Consider the following 17,317-nt stretch of genomic DNA (forward strand, 5'->3'; position numbering starts at 1 on the left):
TTATCTACACAAGTGTCTTAAAATCCGTTAAGCATCAATAATGAATTTACAACAACAAAATAAAAATCAAATTAAATAATAATACTAGTCCATTTCGCCTCTAATGAACTTGAATATCAAAGTGCATCTCAGTATTAATTTATTTGAAAATCTATCAATAAAATTGCAAGCAGTGCCGAGTGCATACGAATATACAATACATTATACAGATATACCGATTATTGTCGCATTGTCGGACCCAATGAATATTTTAAAAATATAAATATAAACTACACGCTTGGCAGTGAAATACTTTTTTTCTAAATAGTGCTTAATATTCGAATATTAGTGTTCCATTTACGGCGAGAAGTTCGGCCCATCTTGTAAGCAAGGATACCCTCCTATTGTGAGTCGAGCCTGTCCTATTAGGGACCAATTAATTATACAATTTCTATACTAAGTATTACTACGAACGTTTCTCAAATGGATCGTGAGGGACTTTAAGCTGGTCTTCTATATGATTGTTCCTGCTTACTTACTAATTAAATTTAAACTTATTTTTTTATTATTCAAATAAAAGCTTAAGACTTGAAACCATCAATCCGAAGTGTCTTTTTATTTTATTTCTTGATTTATTCTTATGTATGTATGTATGTTTTGAAAACTGGTCATTGGGTTCACTTTAATGGTTCGTTTTAAAAGAGAAATGGTTTGCCAAAATGGCAAAGCAATTAAATTATTGCACCAATAGGCTTTCTCGCCTGAGACCGCATATTATTTTCGTTGATCTATAACTGAAACTTGCCTTCGGAACTCTCCGATTCTCCTTGCAGACACAATTCGAGAATATGACAGACATCGAGTCGAATATTCAACAGCAGCAACATCTGCAGAACGTGCAACGGATGCAGCAGGAGAGTTGCCTGCAGGAGCTGCACCATCAGCTGAGCGCCCAGTTTAACGCCAGTCGCTTCCCTCAGTCCCATCATCAGCAGCAGCAGCAGCAGGCGGCGGCCGCGGCGGCGAGTACAGGCGGTCTGGTGCCATTCCTGCCCGCTTTTCTGCGCCCGCCGGCGCCCGCGCAGCAGCTGGCTACACTGCATCCGCACATGATGCCCGCCCACGTGCATCAGCAGCATCATCACGCCCACAAGCTGGCGGCCATGCAGCCGATGTGGCCAACGGCGGCGGTCGCGGCGGCGCACATTCAAGCGGCTCTGGCTGCGGCGGCCGTTGCCGCCAGCAACAACAACAAAATGCCGATTTCATCACCAGGCGCTGCGCCAGCCATCGCGGAGGCGGTGGTCGCCTCCCTGCCTGCCCTCGACATTGGGGAGGCGCGACCGGAGTCGCAATCGCCGAACCCTGGCAACAGCGACGCCATTAAGTATAGCCACAACACGCCCCCCGATTCCCCGCAGGCACGGGCCGCGGCTCCGGCACAGAATCTTAGCCCAGAGGAGAATTCGATCAATTATCCTTCTTCACCAGCCGACCACCAGCATTGCAGAGCCAATAGATCGGAGGTGCAGGACTCTGATATGGATGCCCCTCTCAATCTATCGAAGCCCAAGGGCTCACCCGAATCCTCGCCAAGCAGCGCCAGCATTCGTGAGCAGCGGGAGCGAGAAAGGGAACGGGAGCGGGAGCGGGAAAGGGAGCGTCTAACCCCTGTTGTCCCCAGCCCGCCGCTAAATTGGCAACAAATGGCCCAAGCAGCTCCAGTTGGCCAACATCAGTCGTCTCCCATATTTCCGGATGTCGAGGCCACTTACTTACAGTCCCGGGTAAGTCGTTTTTATTTTCTTATCATTAAAACCATTTATAGAGCAAATTTATAGTTCAGATTTAATTGAGAGATCCCTGCTAAGAATTCAAATATTCCCAAAAACTAAGTCTGAAGCACCTTAAACTTTTTTTACACTGAGAGCTTGCTAACGAGATTGCTGAGAATATGTCCGGCTATAGACATCCAAACCCTAAGCTAAATACTTAGGGATACATCTGACTAATTATTACCAAGTCCAGCAATTTAGAACAGATGAGGTTTTAGGAAGGTTTTTACTTCTAACCCCAGTTATTATCGTTATATAGTATGTTTACATTTTATTTTAAAAATAAATGAGAGATGTTCATTCCATTTGGATAGAAAATTACCATCAAATACTGTGGATTGCTTCTCTGGGATCTACTTTATCAGAACCGAAGCTAGTGTTATGGGTTTTTAAAATTTTTGTTTTGAATACATCTATAAATGGACCGTGTGGTGGTTAAATATTACTTTCTCATTTTATTTTTATTGCCTCATTTAATTTTTATTTTTTGCTTAAACAGCAAGCAACATTTAAAACGAGATTAAAAACTATCTCCGTGCGCACGGAAGCCTTATATCCTTCAAAAACTTTACTCCTCCATGCCCTACTCTTCTTCACAATTAGTATGTGTCTTAAGCATCTGGTCCAACATTCTTCGTTCTGGATATGGGGTTATGTTACAAAACTACAAATCAAAACAATTTAGCCTTCCAGTTTTAGTGAATGGACTATAGTATATTAATTAATATTTTAAAAAATAAGTACTAGTATATTTGAATACAGTTTTGATCATAAATCAAAGGGAACTCAACAAAGCTTCTGTTTATGAAACTCGGGAGTGGTTATCCCATTTACTGGTACATAAGTGATACATAAGTATAAATAGGAACATTCGTTGGAGATTTTTATTTTAATTTCAGAAGCCATTTTTTCATTATTTGTATAATCATTTCAAATATTGTTGAACAGCTCAGCATGATTCTAAAAAGAAAACAGCCTAAGACCAAAGATAATACTGAAACATTCTAAGCTCTAGATTTGTTCAAGAATAATGAAATGAATGGAACTACAAGTACATTTCAATAGGTCGAGTCGAGCTTGGTTCGGTTTGGACAAACTGTGTTAGTGAACCTTGAAGGAAGGAGTGTCTGCTTGAAAATAAATCCACGCATTCCTATTTAAACTCAGTTATGTGCGAGCATATAAAGTGTAATTAGAAACAACAGATTATGTCTACATACACATTTGCAATCCTAGGAGCCACAGCTGATATAAAACAATTTTTCTAAACCTTCCTTCGAGTGATTCCCTCCGATCGAATAGATGTTTGGAAAATGCTGAAAACTTGCTTGATGGGCCGCATTCTTGAAATTGATAAAACAAGAAAGGAATAGTAGAGTCTTACTGGCTCAACTCTTAAATACCTTGTACACACCCCCAAAAAAAATAAGAAAAAATTTTGAATTAAAAAAAAATTAATTAATTAAATAAAAATTATTCAAAACATACATACATAAGTGGAAAGATATGTGTGAAGTACAGAATTATGTCAACAACAGCTGCAGAGCTTGGGCAGAGATTATATTTATGGCTATAACTTCCTTTCTATCAATCATTATGAAACTCAATTTACGTACACATAATCACTAACTGGATGTGACTACCGAATTTTATATAAAAATTCCAAGAATTAGGTGAGTTAGAGAAAATCGTGAATAGAGGGGGAGTGGAGGAGTGCATTGGAAAAAATGAACACACTTGCCCTTTCTCGGGCTTAGGAGAATCTACATACCAAGTTTGGTTATTCTAGCTCTTATACTTTCTGAGATCTTTGCGTTCATACAGACAGATGGACAGACAGACGGACAGACGAACATGGCTATATCGACTCATCTGGTCACCCTGATCAAGCATATGTGCACTTTCTATGTGTTACATGTACACTCTCGCACAAAACTAGTATACCCTCTTACCCTTTGGGTGCAGGGTATAAAAAAGAATTCTAAATAATTATAAGACTAATTGAGCGTAGATTCAGGATTAATCTGTGGGGAAGACCCATCAACTTTTTTGTAGGCAAGCTGCAATTGAAGCTTCTATTATTATCTATTATCTGTTTTGTTTCCTATTTCGCTGGCAACCAATTCTATGGCTATACCAGTCTGGAGTTACATTCGAGAATATTTGGATCAGTTCCTTTGTTTTCATGCATTTATGTTGATGCCAAGATTCATGTTTATATATTTCTTTTGATTTCTTTGCAGGGTCGACTGTGGCACGCGACAGGTGGCGGCGATCCCAGTCCCACATTGTCGGCGACGGGCGTTGGAGGTGGGATTGGAGGGGCCAGTGCCAGGGCAGCTCGCATGAGTCGCGACTCGATAAACAGCTGTGGCACGAGCTCGGAACGATCGGCTGTGCTGGATCCGGAGTGTCATGCTCAGCCACAGCTTGGAACAGCGCCACCGACCCAGCCCCAACGACACGGCCATGGTCATGGCCATGGGCACAGCAAGCCGCACATCAAGCGGCCCATGAATGCATTCATGGTGTGGGCCAAGGACGAGCGTCGCAAAATATTGAAGGCCTGCCCCGACATGCACAACTCGAATATATCGAAGATACTGGGCGCCCGCTGGAAGGCCATGTCGAATGCCGACAAGCAGCCCTACTACGAGGAGCAGTCGCGTCTTTCCAAACTCCACATGGAACAGCATCCGGACTATCGCTATCGCCCGCGCCCCAAACGTACTTGCATTGTGGACGGCAAGAAGATGCGCATATCCGAGTACAAAATCCTGATGCGCAATCGGCGGGCCGAGATGCGGCAGCTGTGGTGTCGGGGCAGCGGTCCCCCCAATGCCTCCGGCGATGCCTGTGCCGGAGATGGCAGCGTCCAGGCAGCGGCAGCCGCCGCTGCGGCCGCCTACCATTTGCAGGATATGACACAGGCGGCAGTAGCGGCGGCTGCGGCGGCAGCGGGCGTGCATGGAGACGAATGCGGCGTACTGCTCGATGGCGGCACGCCCACGCATAATGGTCCGGGGGCGAGCAGCGGGTATTATTATCCTCCGGAGAGCCTGTCGCCGTCGGGATTCTCCTCCGAGGAAATGGAGATGAACTCGCTGCGCGGCGATGACGATTGAGGTGGGGGTGGGGGAGCGTTGCAGTCGCCCGCCCATAGACAAGTTATAGCAGCAGCAGCAACAACAACAACAGCAACAACAACAAAAGCAAAAGCAAAACAACAGCAACAACAATAATAAGAGAAACAAAAAAATCAGTGCCATAGCGATCGCGTTTGTTGCATAGAAGTGGTGGTCATCCAACCAACTCAGAGGCTCAACAGGATGTACGCACGCACGACGAACGTCGAAGGACGGATGGACCCACAAGGGACGGGGGCAGTGGCGGATGCAGAGACAGAGATAGAGACAGAGACAGAGGCTGAGCCAGGCTAGCCAGCAGCAGGAGCAGCAGCAGCAGCAGCAGGAGCAGGAGTGCGTCGCCTGAGAGTTGTCCAATCATCATCATAATCATCATCACCATCATTCTCCAATCCGTGGGCGGCGACAGCGGCGGTGTAAATACGACAACTTAGGCTAGAATCCGTGTATAGTCCCTTAAGTTTCAGTTGAAGTGCCATTACTTACGTTTAATTTTCCCCAAAAACAAAAGAAAGAAAGAAAACAAAACAAAAACTATAAGAAAAAGCAAAAATAGTCGCTGGGACTCGTTCGCTGGATGCAATAAGATGATTTTTTTTTTTTTTTTGCAAGCAGGGAATCAAACCGAAACGAAACTAAATCTTACCGAATCGGACCCAACAACAATAGTAGTACGAGCAAGAACAACTTTTGAGCTATGTTTAGAGAATTGGGAGATGGTTCGTGTCGGTTTCAGTTTCGGTTCGACTCCCTGATCTTAAGACATAACCATAACCACCAAGCGTACGAGCAATCCCTCCCCCCTTCCAGTGCTTATACAAGATATCAGTGACCAGATAAATAGGAACAGGAAGTGACAGAAACGCTCGGTTCGGATCCATTGCGATCGTTGCAATTTTTGTGCCATTCACGCACCAATGCCATAGCCATAGCGAAATAAATATTTAGATAGTTAGTAACTTTGAGGGTAGAGCGAGCCTAGTTGAGGGTCGAGGGAAGAGCAAAGAGCAAAGAGCTGAGAGAGCCAAGATGGAAGATGGAACATGGAGACGGTGAGAAGGGAGACCCCAGTCGGTGGGATGGGTGTCCTGTGTGTGTGTGTCTGTGTGTGTTTGCGTGTGAGTTGGGCGGGCCGTGAGAGGCGCGGAAGGGTCACAGAAATATGCGATAGATAGTTGTTAGAGGGGTTCGAGATTCGCTAAATTGACTTGCGATAAACGCCATATAAATATATAAATAATATATAAATATTTTTTTTGTCAAATTTTTTTTATATACTTATAAGCATACATAAGATATGTAAACTAGTTTTAAATGCAGCGCCCATAAGCCCTGGAGTTTAATTACCGAGCGGCTGCTGCTAATAATGATGCATAGAAGGATGGATTCTGGCTCCGTTTCTTCTTTCGCAATCACATCAACCCCAAGTCCCAGCCCCAGTCCCAGCTCCACTCCCCTATCCCCTGTCCCAAGTGGCCATTAAGGGTTCGAGCAAACGCCTCCCAAAATCTCATGGTTGTTTACCCTCCCTCCCTCCCTCCAATAATAGACCACCAATTCCCCCTCCCCATTCCGCCTTCCACAGTCAAAAGCAACAACATACTCTAAGTTTAAGGAATAGTCAAATTAAAGGACAACAACAAAACAAAACGAAAACAAAAATAAGAAGAACAAACAATTATGTAACTTGTGTAAGAAGAAGAGACGACAACTCTGTAGAATTCAGGAAGACGAGTCTACACACACCATGCATGCATACACACACACATATATACATAAATACATATGTGTGTATGCATGTTAAATACCAACACACACACATACATACTTACGAGTATATAGTGGGGTGGGGGCTTTAGAATTGAACCTTCAATTTGCAGACAAGTGTGGCGTTCAAGTGATGATGATCTGCTTACCTGGGTAGGTAGGTAGGGTTACGTAAACAATATTCGGACTTGTATAAAAGCATACACATGTACATATGTACGCACGCACGCACACACACACAGACACATACACACATACATACTTAAATAATTACAAACAACATAGAGTGCAATAATATTTTACAGCTCAGTAGTTGAATCCCTTCTCTCCTGAGTCCATTTGTGTCTGTGTCTGTGTGCGTGTGTCGGTGTTGGTGTGTGCGCCTGTGTGTGTGTGTGTGTGTGTGTGTGTGTAGAACCTAATTGGATTTTGGGGTGGGTTGTTGGAGAAACGGTTGATGTTGGAGAGAGCATTAGAGATAAATGCCGAGTGGGACGAGGAGTTTGGAGAATGAATAGAGGGGGCTCGGATATAGGTAACATACATAGTTGGAAATGACAAGCAATTACTCCACATACATAAATATATAGATATATATATACATATATCAAGATATATAGCACATATACAGACAAAACATTACATTGTACACAGTATCTAGCATACATTTGTATATGTAAATGGAGAAGAGCATTAAGCAAAAACAATTAAACGAGTTTATTAAACCGAAAAAAAAAAAACAAAAAACAAACAATACGTACCATGCATCATATTTACTTATTTATGTATATATGAATGCTTTACATACACAATGGCGTTACTTACTGTTGCAAACAATAGTCCTGAGAGATGGTTATTGTTGTTTTCGCTTCAATGAAGGTAATTATGTTTCTTTAATAGCCTTTTCGCATTAACAACTTTAGAAACGTCATACATTTGATGCCAGAAGGGATTCGCTTATATATGTATATATATATATTAGGGGTCCGCCTATCGATCGATCTCGCCGAAAACAACATCCAGAGTACCAATAATGGCGACCACATCGGCCAACATGTGCTGTTTGCCAATTTTCTCGAGAGCAGCCAAGTGCGCAAAGCCAGGCGCTTTAATCTTGCAGCGGTAGGGACGACTGGAACCGTCCGACACCAAATAGACGCCAAATTCACCCTTGGGCGCCTCAATGGCCGTGTAGGTAGCACCCGGCGGCACTTGGAAGCCCTGGGTGAACAACTTGAAGTGATGAATGAGCGCCTCCATCGATGTCTTCATCTCGGCGCGGGATGGCGTCGACACCTTGTTGTCATCGGTTTTAATGTCACCGGCGGGCATTTGGTTCAAGCATTGATCAATAATGCGCAGCGATTGACGCATCTCCTCCACACGGCACAAATATCGGTCGTAGCAATCGCCCTTGGTGCCGATAGGCACATCAAACTCAACTCGGTCGTAGGCATCGTAGGGCTGTTGCTTGCGCAAATCCCATTTGATACCAGAGCCGCGTAGCATGACACCGCTGAAGCCATAATTCAATGCCTCCTCGGCAGTAACAATGCCGATATCCTCTGTACGCTGCACCCAGATGCGATTTGTGGTCAGCACATCCTCCACCTCGTCCAGACGCTCAGCAAACTTGGACGAAAACTCATATATGTCGTCCATCAGGCCTATCGGCATATCCAACGACACACCGCCGGGTCTAATATAGGCGGCATGCATACGTGCGCCAGACACGCGCTCGTAGAACTCCATCATCTTCTCGCGCTCCTCGAACAGCCAGAAGAAGGGCGTGAGTGCGCCAATATCGAGCGCATGGGTGCCCACAGCCATGATGTGGTTAAGAATGCGCGTGATCTCCGCAAAAAGTGCTGCAAGCGGGCAAGCCTTAGAGTTCCATTTCACATTTTATGAACCCCAAACACTTACTTCTTATGTACTTAGCGCGCAGTGGCACATCGATGTTTAGCAGCTTCTCCACAGCCAGGGAGTAGCACTGCTCATTGCACATCATGGACACATAGTCGAGGCGATCAAAATAGGGCAACGCCTGCGTATAGGTCTTGTACTCGATGAGCTTCTCAGTACCGCGATGCAGCAAGCCGATGTGCGGATCGGCGCGCATCACCGTCTCGCCGTCCAGTTCCAACACCAGGCGAAGCACGCCGTGAGCGGCGGGATGTTGCGGTCCAAAGTTGAGCGTCAGATTGCGAACCGATTTCTCCACGGGCACGACTTTGCCTAATTGAAGTTATTGAAAGTAAAAACAAAGTAGGGTTTGCAATGTACCGAGTTAATTGTTATTGTAAATTAAAGCTCACTGTTCCATGGTGGCACTTTCCACAAAGAAGTGACTTCATCGGGATACATTACAGCGCCGCTGAACTGCTTCATGAATTCGGGATCGGGATACCATTTTGCAGCACCACGCTTCTGCTGATGGGTGCTGAAATAAGATATAGTATATACACCAAGTAAGCATACCATTCATAAGCTAAGTTGCAACAATAAATGCGCCTGGGTGAGCGAATTATGTAAGCGAAGTAAAGTGGCCCGAGAATGCAAATTACCTCAGAACGCTGGTGCCAGCTGCCGCTGCCGACTGTGCCTTGAAAATGTGCACTCCGGCGCCCACCGAGCGCTTCACAATATTGGTGAACGCCATTTACTTCCTCGTGAATTAAGTTTGGACTGCAGGCACAATTTCTGAAAGGTTTTTGATGTTGATTGGGGCAGTCAGTGCCAACTCAGCTGAAATAGCAGCGGTTGTAGTTGAGCTGGCAACGCCAATACGTGTTGTAGGGTGGTCATATGCATTAAATGAGTGTGCCAGCTTTGAGTGCTGTTGAGACTTATCGAATAGTAGAAGTTCCAATCTACAGCCAACAAATATCGATAACAACATCGATGACTTTTTACATCCCTGCATTTTACGTATACAATTAAACAATATCAATATCAAATATTTTCGGCAAAGTAAATTAATTAATTAATTAATTAATCAAGTATTGATCACTAACTAATTGTGCCTGTGTCTGCATTATTCATACTCACACTTTACCAATTGTGCCATGTTTGTGCGTGTGTGTATATGTGTATGTATGAGTCTATGTATACAGAAAATAGTCGAACTGAATGTTTGTGTACATATACATACACACACATGAGTTCGAGTCTAAATCTGTTTGATACAATTGAAAAGCAATAGCAATATCAATAGTGTGTGCACAAGTGTATTAAAACAGTAAATAAACTAACCTAAAGCCCCAGCAAAAAACGCAGAATTGGCCGCATTGCTTTAAAATCGTCGCTCGCGTCGGGATGCTCGCTAATAGCCTTTGCTTTTTCGCTTTTCAGAGAGAGTTCATCACGTTCACGCTAAATTCCGATTCCAACTTCAGACGTATGCACGGATGTTGTTCGTGTGTGTGTGTGTGAAGCAGAAGAAGAAGCTATTGTTTAAACAAAACTCACTACCAGCTTTTGCGGCGATACACTCGCCTCAATTATAATAGTCTGTTGTAGTTTTACAAAGTCAAAGCCAAAGCCCTGATTCTGATCCTGAACACAACTGCAATTCCCTACAATTCCATGTGGTCGTCTGTGCACGCATAACTTCGGGGCTGTCGCTGTAGGTGTAGGTGAGCCCAGAATGCTGTCGACCACAACGCCAGGCACAGTCAGCGGCACCACCGGCAGCCAGCAGCAAAACGCTGATGTGGGCGCAACCATGTCAAGCAATGCGGCAGCGGCCCTTGGCTCTTCACCCACGGGCAGCAGCAGTGGTCTCAAAACGGTAAAGGGCGAGCCCTACTCGACCCTCTCGCCAGGTAAGTCTAAATCACAAATTGTTTGCTGCAATTATTCAATTTGTGATGCAATGTCGATTTGAAATGTGCAGAAAACGCAAGCAATCAAACAATGTCGGACGATGCAAGCGCTGGCACCAGCGTTGGTGGCGGCAGCGGCAATAAAAACGGCGCCAGTCACAACAATGGCGGAAGTGGAAGTGGCAGCGGTAGCAACAATGCCAGCAATGCCAGCGGTGCCTCTGCTGAAGGTGTTCCGTCCGCCACGGGCAGCACACCCAACATGCTGCGACAAAACTCCAGCGGGAGCATCAATTCCTGCCTCGCTGGCTCACCGAACAACACAAGCGATCACTCCAATAGCAGCAATGTCTCGGCCAGCATTGCTCAAATTGTCGAGGGAGGAGGTACGTCCAGCTGTGACTTGCTGCAGGATGATAAGAAAAAGAAAATCAACATAAAAGAGGAGGATGGTGGTGAGCATTGTAAAATGAAGCAATTCAATACATTCTCTGAAATCGGTATCCTTCATCCTGTTGCAGGCAAATCGCAGCCGGGTATCTCAACAGACAAAAGTAACAGCAGCAGCAGCAGTAGCGGCGGTAACGGTGGTAGTGGAAGTGGTGCCGGGGGCAATGGTGGTAGCAATGTGAAAGGCGCAGTTGCCGGCACGCTAGCCAATGTGACCGTCAAGGAAGAGCCCACAGACATACTTGGCAGCTTCGTGAATTTAAAGAAAGAGGAAAATCTTTCACCAAACATGTCACCGGTGGGCTTTGGATCTATTGGTGGCCCACCAGGCAGTGTCCAGGATCGATCCGTTACCCCTGGTAAGTGAAGCAAATCGAAACAGGCCTCCTAACGATGCTCTATAAAATTATATTTCCATTAATTCTAGTCAAAATGGAGCTGAATCCTAACAATGGCGGTGGTGGCGGCAGTGGGACACACAACAATAATAACAACAACAATACTGAAAAGACATCATCCGCCTTGGATGATATTGCCGGCTGCAATCCTTTGAGCGCCGATAACATCAACGAATCGTCAAACAGTGGACCAGGCAGTGGAACGGGGGGAGCTGGTGGTGGACCTGGTAGCACTGTCAGCGGCGGTCCAGCTGGTAGTGGTGGTGGCGGCGGCGGAGTCGGCCCAGGAGGTATTGGCATTGGGGGTCTTAATGTGCCACCAGTTGGCGGAAATTTCATTGGCGGCAATGCCGGTGGTCCTTTGGGCAACTGCCTGGATTATATGCAACAGCAAAATCATATCTTCGTGTTCTCCACGCAATTGGCCAACAAGGGCGCCGAGTCTGTACTAAGCGGCCAGTTTCAGACCATTATTGCCTATCATTGCACTCAGCCGGCAACAAAAAGTTTTCTTGAAGATTTCTTTATGAAGAATCCAATGAAAATGAACAAACTGCAGCGACAGAACTCGCTTGGTATTTGCAATATGCCCGGAAGTGGCGGTCAGCCTTGGATGCCGGGAGGTGGCGGCGCGGGAGGAGGAGGACCCAGTGTGGTATCAAAAATGTTGCAACAGCAGCCGCAGCAGCAAAAACAAGGTGGACCCAAGGCTCACTTCAACCAAGCCGAAAATAGTAACAAGGCAACGGGATTGCGAGGCGCCATGCCCGGCAATTTCGGCGGCGACAATTCTGATTCTTTGGTCAATGAGAGCGAACTTATGTGTTGGGAGACTGGCAGTCGAAACAATATGGAGGGGAACCCAACTGAATCGCAGGCCTTGAAGCTGCTGGAGGGCGGTGTCGACAGCATTGTAGGCGGCCTGGGCAAGTGCGGCGATCTGAGTAATGAGAGCAACATCATATCTCTCCAGGGCGTCAAGGTGCCCGATGAGAATCTAACACCACAACAGCGGCAGCATCGAGAGGAGCAATTGGCGAAAATCAAAAAGATGAATCAGTTTCTGTTTCCGGAGAACGACAGTGGCGGTCAAATGCCCGGTGCTGGCAATCAGCTCGGCAAATTGACTAACGAGCAGGCTATGGCCGGTAATTTGCCACCAAACATGATCATGAGCATGGGAGGCGGAGGTCCCGGCGGACCTGGACCCACAATGGTTAACCCCGCCTTGAATCCGCAAATGCGTCAGATGCAGTCGAATCTATTGGCTCAGAATTCACAGAAGTCTGAACATGTGCCGGCAACGTTGGGCGAAGATGTCCTCCTGCCGGGCGATGTCATGTCCGATATGGGACCCGGTATGCCCTGCAATAGTGGCCCTAAATCGGGATGCGGCGGTGGTCCTGTCAATGCTCCCGGCGGCCTGCAGTGCGGACCTGGCGGCGTAATGAACGTTAATGTCGCCAACATCGTCGGCAACAACATTCAGTGTCCCGGTGGCGGTGGACCTGGCGGCAATCTAATGACGAACTCGCCAGAAATCATGGGCGCCTTTGGTAGCACAAATTGTGGCGTCATTGGTGGTGGTGGTCCCGGTGGCGATATGAACAAAAACGTGCCCAATCCGGACGGTATGCCGCAGGTGGGCATGGCTCAAATGGAATGGTCTAAGATCCAGCATCAATTCTTCGAGGAACGCTTAAAAGGCAACAAGCCGGGTGGCTGTCGACCCTCAGGAATGGCTGGTCCGGGCTCTGGCGGGGCTGTACCACCACCGCCAATGGGCGGAGGTCCTGCAAATCAGCAACAGCAATCCTTGCGCAATAATGTACAGGGACCACCGCCACCCTACCATCCCACCCAGCGTTCGGCATCAGTGCCGATTGCTACCCAATCGCCGAACCCCTCCAGTCCCAACAATTTATCGCTGCCATCACCACGCACCACCGGCGGCGCTCTGGGCATACCATCGAACTCACCCAGCATGGAGGCCACAGCAACGAACACATCTGCGGCCGGCAACACAGCGACAAGCGCGGCAGGCGCTATGAATGCTCTAGCGGCATCCAAAAACTGTTTCCAATCTGATGCCGGCTCGCCCTCCAATCGACAGCGTAGCGGCGGCGGCGCTGGTCCTGGCGCAGGAAACACGGGGAATGTCATGAATCACCTAAACAGCAATCCCAGCACACCACTTTCGCATTTGTCGCCCAAGGAATTGGACTCCTTCAGTCAGGCTTCGAGTGCTGGTAAGTTTTTAATTTCCAATGAAATTGTTGAATTGAATACCATATTCGATAACCGCGTTCGGAATTCGACCGAATTTTGCGGAAACACAATTGGTTGCCAATCCCGAAAATCAATTGAGATGAATAAGAAAGGGTTTCCAATTTCAATTCCACACAATAGCATCGTATATTACAAACATCACTTTAGAAGGCATTTGTATTGAAAGTAAACAACAATTTGAATATAAATTACGATAAAATGTGAATGTGTGGAATACGAACGCAATATGTTTTTGTTTATTATTTCTAACTAAAATGTATCAACATTTGTTTAAACATTTTCGAGAACTAATTATTTAATTTAAAGCTCAATTTAGAATAACAACTAATTTTTGAACGGTTTGAAAATTAATTCCAAGTGTCCCTTAAATAGTACTTAAATTGTTTAGTCGGAGACGTACATTCTATATGCAATATCAGACGACATAAGACTATGTATGTTTAAGTATTTAATTTTACTATTTTATTTTATTTACCAGGTGATATGAAGGGCACGCGACCGAGTCCACAGCGACCACGTTCACCGGGCAATACAGGAAGTCATCTCATTGAGCCCAACAATATGGAGCCCCGTTTTCCGGCCTCCAGTCCCGGCCTAAACTTCAATACCCACATGCAAAGCAATACAAACACTGCCATGAATGCCTATAAGGGACCCGGCTCTAACAATGCGCTGGAGGTGAGTCCGATATAGCCCATCATCCGCTTCAGCGTAATTAATGTTAATTTGTGATTTCTTTTAGCGTCAGAATTCAGGTCCCGGCGGACCCGTACAATTCGCTCGTCGCTCCGACAACATGCCATTGAATCCGAACAGCAGCAATCGCCCGCCTCAGAATAAAATGGCACAGAACTTCGATCCGATATCGTCGCTGGCGCAAATGTCGCAGCAGTTGACGAGCTGTGTGTCTGGCGTGGGAAGTCCCGCCGGCGGGATGAACATGATGGGTCCTGGGGACATGAACATTGGCCAGGGCGTTGAGCATGGCATGATGGCGGGTATTGACGGTGGCAGCATGGAGCACATGAATCATGGAGGAGTGGGTGCTGGCTCCAACAGCTGTCATCCGATAAATCCACTCATGAACTCCATGGGACAACGAATGCTCAACCCCAAGATGTGTGGTGCTGGCGGTGGCTTTAATGCGGCTGCCAATGGGGTTATACGCGACGGACCCGGTGGTCCCAATCCCAATTTTCATGGCATTATGCCGCCAGCACGTATGATGAGTCGCATGCCCGTCAACTTTGGGCCCAATTTCAATCCAAACATCCAGGTGAAGGCGAGCACACCAAACACCATACAATACATGCCAGTGCGGCCCCAGAATAACAACAATGGCAGCAATGTTCGTATGCCACCCAGTCTGGAGTTCTTGCAGCGCTACGCCAATCCACAAATGGCCGGCGGCGGTGGTCCACCTATGGGCAATGATCTGGGTATGATGGTCGGCGTCGGACCCATCAACATGAACTCGCCCAGTGAGCAGCAGCTGAAGATGGCCAACCAACCGGGCGGCATGCCAAACAATGCGGGCGGCAATGGCAATGGGATGAACTTCTTTCAGAACTGCAATCAACTGCCTGGCCTGGACGATGAAGGCGGTCTGATGCCCGGCCATGATGGCTTGGGGATCGGACAGCCGCCCATGATACGTGGCATGCGTCCGCATGGTATGCGCGGGTTGGGGGCGCGCCTTCAGGCGCCTGGAGGCAACATTGTTAATCGACAGCAGCCCCAGTTTCCGGGCACGCCAGATGGCCTAGACTGCAACGATCCCACTGCCATGTTCAACAATGCAGGCGGACCTTGCAATAGTGTCGGTCCCATGTTTCCCGCGTCACAACAACAGCAGCAACAGCAAGCGCAACAGAAGCCGCAACACCTGAAGGGCATGCCCGCGGGCATGTGTCAGAATGCGCCCGGCGGAGGTGGCGTTGGCGGCAATGTTGTTCTTCCAGGCAATAGTCCAGCAACTGGCGGCCCCGTCATGCTGCCCGGCGACATGGGCCAGTCAGTTATGGGACCGAATAACAACAATGTCATGGCTGGTGTGGGCAACAGTGGTCCGCCAGGCGGCGCTGCCGTTGGCCCTGGCGGCGGCGGCGGTGGTGGAGGAGGAGGTGTCGGCGGAGGCGTGGGGGTTGGCAACAATGCCAATCCGAACTATAAGCCCTTTGTTGGACCCTCATCCAACGACCTGAAGTATGCTCAACAATACCACAGCTTCCAGCAGCAGCTTTATGCGACAAACACCAGGAGCCAGCAGCAACAGCAGGGCGCTGGAAATATGAACGCCATGCCGCCCAACCTATCGCCCAATCCAGCTTTCTTCGTTAACAAATAAGCATCGCCTTGGCCTGCACAAAGTAGCGCAATAGATCAGATCAACGCATCGAAAACATCTAGCATTAGGGCTGTCTCTCCGAATAAGATTTGTAATTAGCTTATTAGATGTGTTTCCTTTCCTTTATTGTTCTACTATATATATATATATACTTCTATATTTTTTTTTGTTTGTTTGTTTTTCACTGAAGGACACATGCTATTCCAATATATATCACGTCATCACTCCCGATAGATAATCAGATGGATCTTAAAATACAATTTATTACGCAATGGCAACTTGACATAGAGAACGAAAATCGAAAGCTGACTGCCGATCACGGGCTATGTATAAATAATTGATATCCCCATAAGTTTTATAGTTGCAGCTCTATATCCTGTAATCTGTACGCTGTACTCTGTATTAAATGCAATTAAGCAAGTGTATGTAAAATAATACCTACTTATATACTATTCTATTCAATGTTAAGGCGAATGTACACGAATGTAAATTCTTCCATTAAACAAGTTGAATGTAAAAACTCCGACAGCATTTTTCTTCAGTTCCCTCAACAAGAAAACACATAAATAATGGCAGTTGCTATTTATGGCAAATGAGCGAGATCGCATAATAGAGCAGCATATCAGCCATCCTTCTCTATCGCCCCGTCTCGCTCTCTCGCAAATTTATTGTTGTTTTGGTTCTGTAACAGAGGGACGCCGCTCAAGGCGTTTTCAATTCTACAGCCTCGGCTATAATTAGCCCATAATTGTAGAATAGTAATAGAAGTAGTGATCTATTTGCTAATCAGCACTAATCCCACTGTTCTCGATCCATAATATACTGTGTATATGTAACGCGATACTCCAGAAAACGCCAAAATACGTTAATTAGAAATAAAATGATATCGTAAAGGCATTTTTTAATCAGCGCGTTAGTTTCTTTTCATAAATATTTCTCATGCACAGGAGAAAGTAGTCTATGGGTCTATCCGCCTGTTTGAGTGTAGGGGCTTGAGTTGGTTCGCAATTTGGGATCGGGGAGTGATTTTAAAAAGCTATTATTGAAATTTGTATATACAGATATGTTTAAACTATAGTTTACCTTAGATTTAGTTTAATCTAAAAAATAAATCAACAATTTTAAAATATCGGAGATAAGTCAGGCTGAATAAAACAGTGTTCAGTGTCGTCTCAATAGTTTTTTAGATTGCCTGGGAATTAATTGTATCATCAATAATTGTATTGATTTGGTTGTAGTATTAATCTACTCTTCAGTTTTGGAGATTACTTAGCTTGTT

General features: G+C 46.1%; 3 protein-coding genes across 3 annotated transcripts in view; 2 read left to right on the forward strand and 1 right to left on the reverse strand.

The window, feature by feature from the left end:
- Positions 1–4,939, forward strand: part of LOC115627978 (transcription factor SOX-6) — a 71,116-nt gene extending 66,177 nt beyond the window's left edge. Inside the window, exons 6-7 of the mRNA XM_030523874.1 lie at positions 813–1,766; positions 4,058–4,939. Coding sequence (XP_030379734.1) covers positions 813–1,766; positions 4,058–4,939 — 1,836 coding nt within the window. The remainder of the gene's footprint in view (positions 1–812; positions 1,767–4,057) is intronic.
- Positions 4,940–7,596: 2,657 nt separating this feature from the next.
- On the reverse strand, positions 7,597–9,476 carry LOC115627777 (NADH-ubiquinone oxidoreductase 49 kDa subunit). The gene is made up of 4 exons (XM_030523586.1): positions 9,295–9,476; positions 9,046–9,170; positions 8,654–8,965; positions 7,597–8,595 (listed from the first exon to the last, which is right to left on the reverse strand). Exons 1-4 carry the CDS (start codon positions 9,387–9,389, stop codon positions 7,718–7,720), a joined length of 1,410 nt encoding a protein of 469 aa, XP_030379446.1. The 5' UTR covers positions 9,390–9,476; the 3' UTR covers positions 7,597–7,717.
- Positions 9,477–9,711: 235 nt separating this feature from the next.
- On the forward strand, positions 9,712–16,542 carry LOC115627979 (protein BCL9 homolog). Its single transcript, XM_030523875.1, has 8 exons — positions 9,712–9,819; positions 10,082–10,554; positions 10,626–11,009; positions 11,076–11,363; positions 11,432–13,651; positions 14,170–14,369; positions 14,434–15,757; positions 15,812–16,542. Exons 2-8 carry the CDS (start codon positions 10,377–10,379, stop codon positions 16,036–16,038), a joined length of 4,821 nt encoding a protein of 1,606 aa, XP_030379735.1. The 5' UTR covers positions 9,712–9,819; positions 10,082–10,376; the 3' UTR covers positions 16,039–16,542.
- The last annotated feature ends 775 nt before the right edge of the window (positions 16,543–17,317 follow it).

This window comes from Scaptodrosophila lebanonensis, unplaced genomic scaffold (genome assembly GCF_003285725.1).
Source record: "Scaptodrosophila lebanonensis strain 11010-0011.00,11010-0021.00 unplaced genomic scaffold, SlebRS2 tig00000098-arrow-pilon, whole genome shotgun sequence".
Taxonomy (NCBI): Eukaryota; Metazoa; Arthropoda; class Insecta; order Diptera; family Drosophilidae; genus Scaptodrosophila; species Scaptodrosophila lebanonensis.

Coding starts and splice junctions, on each gene's coding strand:
- LOC115627979 (XM_030523875.1), top strand. CDS start 10,377: ATGCTGTCGACCACAACGCCAGGCACAGTCAGCGGCACCACCGGCAGC. Junction 10,555..10,625: donor CTACTCGACCCTCTCGCCAG/GTAAGTCTAAAT, acceptor TGAAATGTGCAG/AAAACGCAAGCAATCAAACA. Junction 11,364..11,431: donor GGATCGATCCGTTACCCCTG/GTAAGTGAAGCA, acceptor CATTAATTCTAG/TCAAAATGGAGCTGAATCCT.
- LOC115627777 (XM_030523586.1), bottom strand. CDS start 9,389: ATGGCGTTCACCAATATTGTGAAGCGCTCGGTGGGCGCCGGAGTGCAC. Junction 9,171..9,294: donor GCTGGCACCAGCGTTCTGAG/GTAATTTGCATT, acceptor ATCTTATTTCAG/CACCCATCAGCAGAAGCGTG. Junction 8,966..9,045: donor GAAAGTGCCACCATGGAACA/GTGAGCTTTAAT, acceptor AACTTCAATTAG/GCAAAGTCGTGCCCGTGGAG.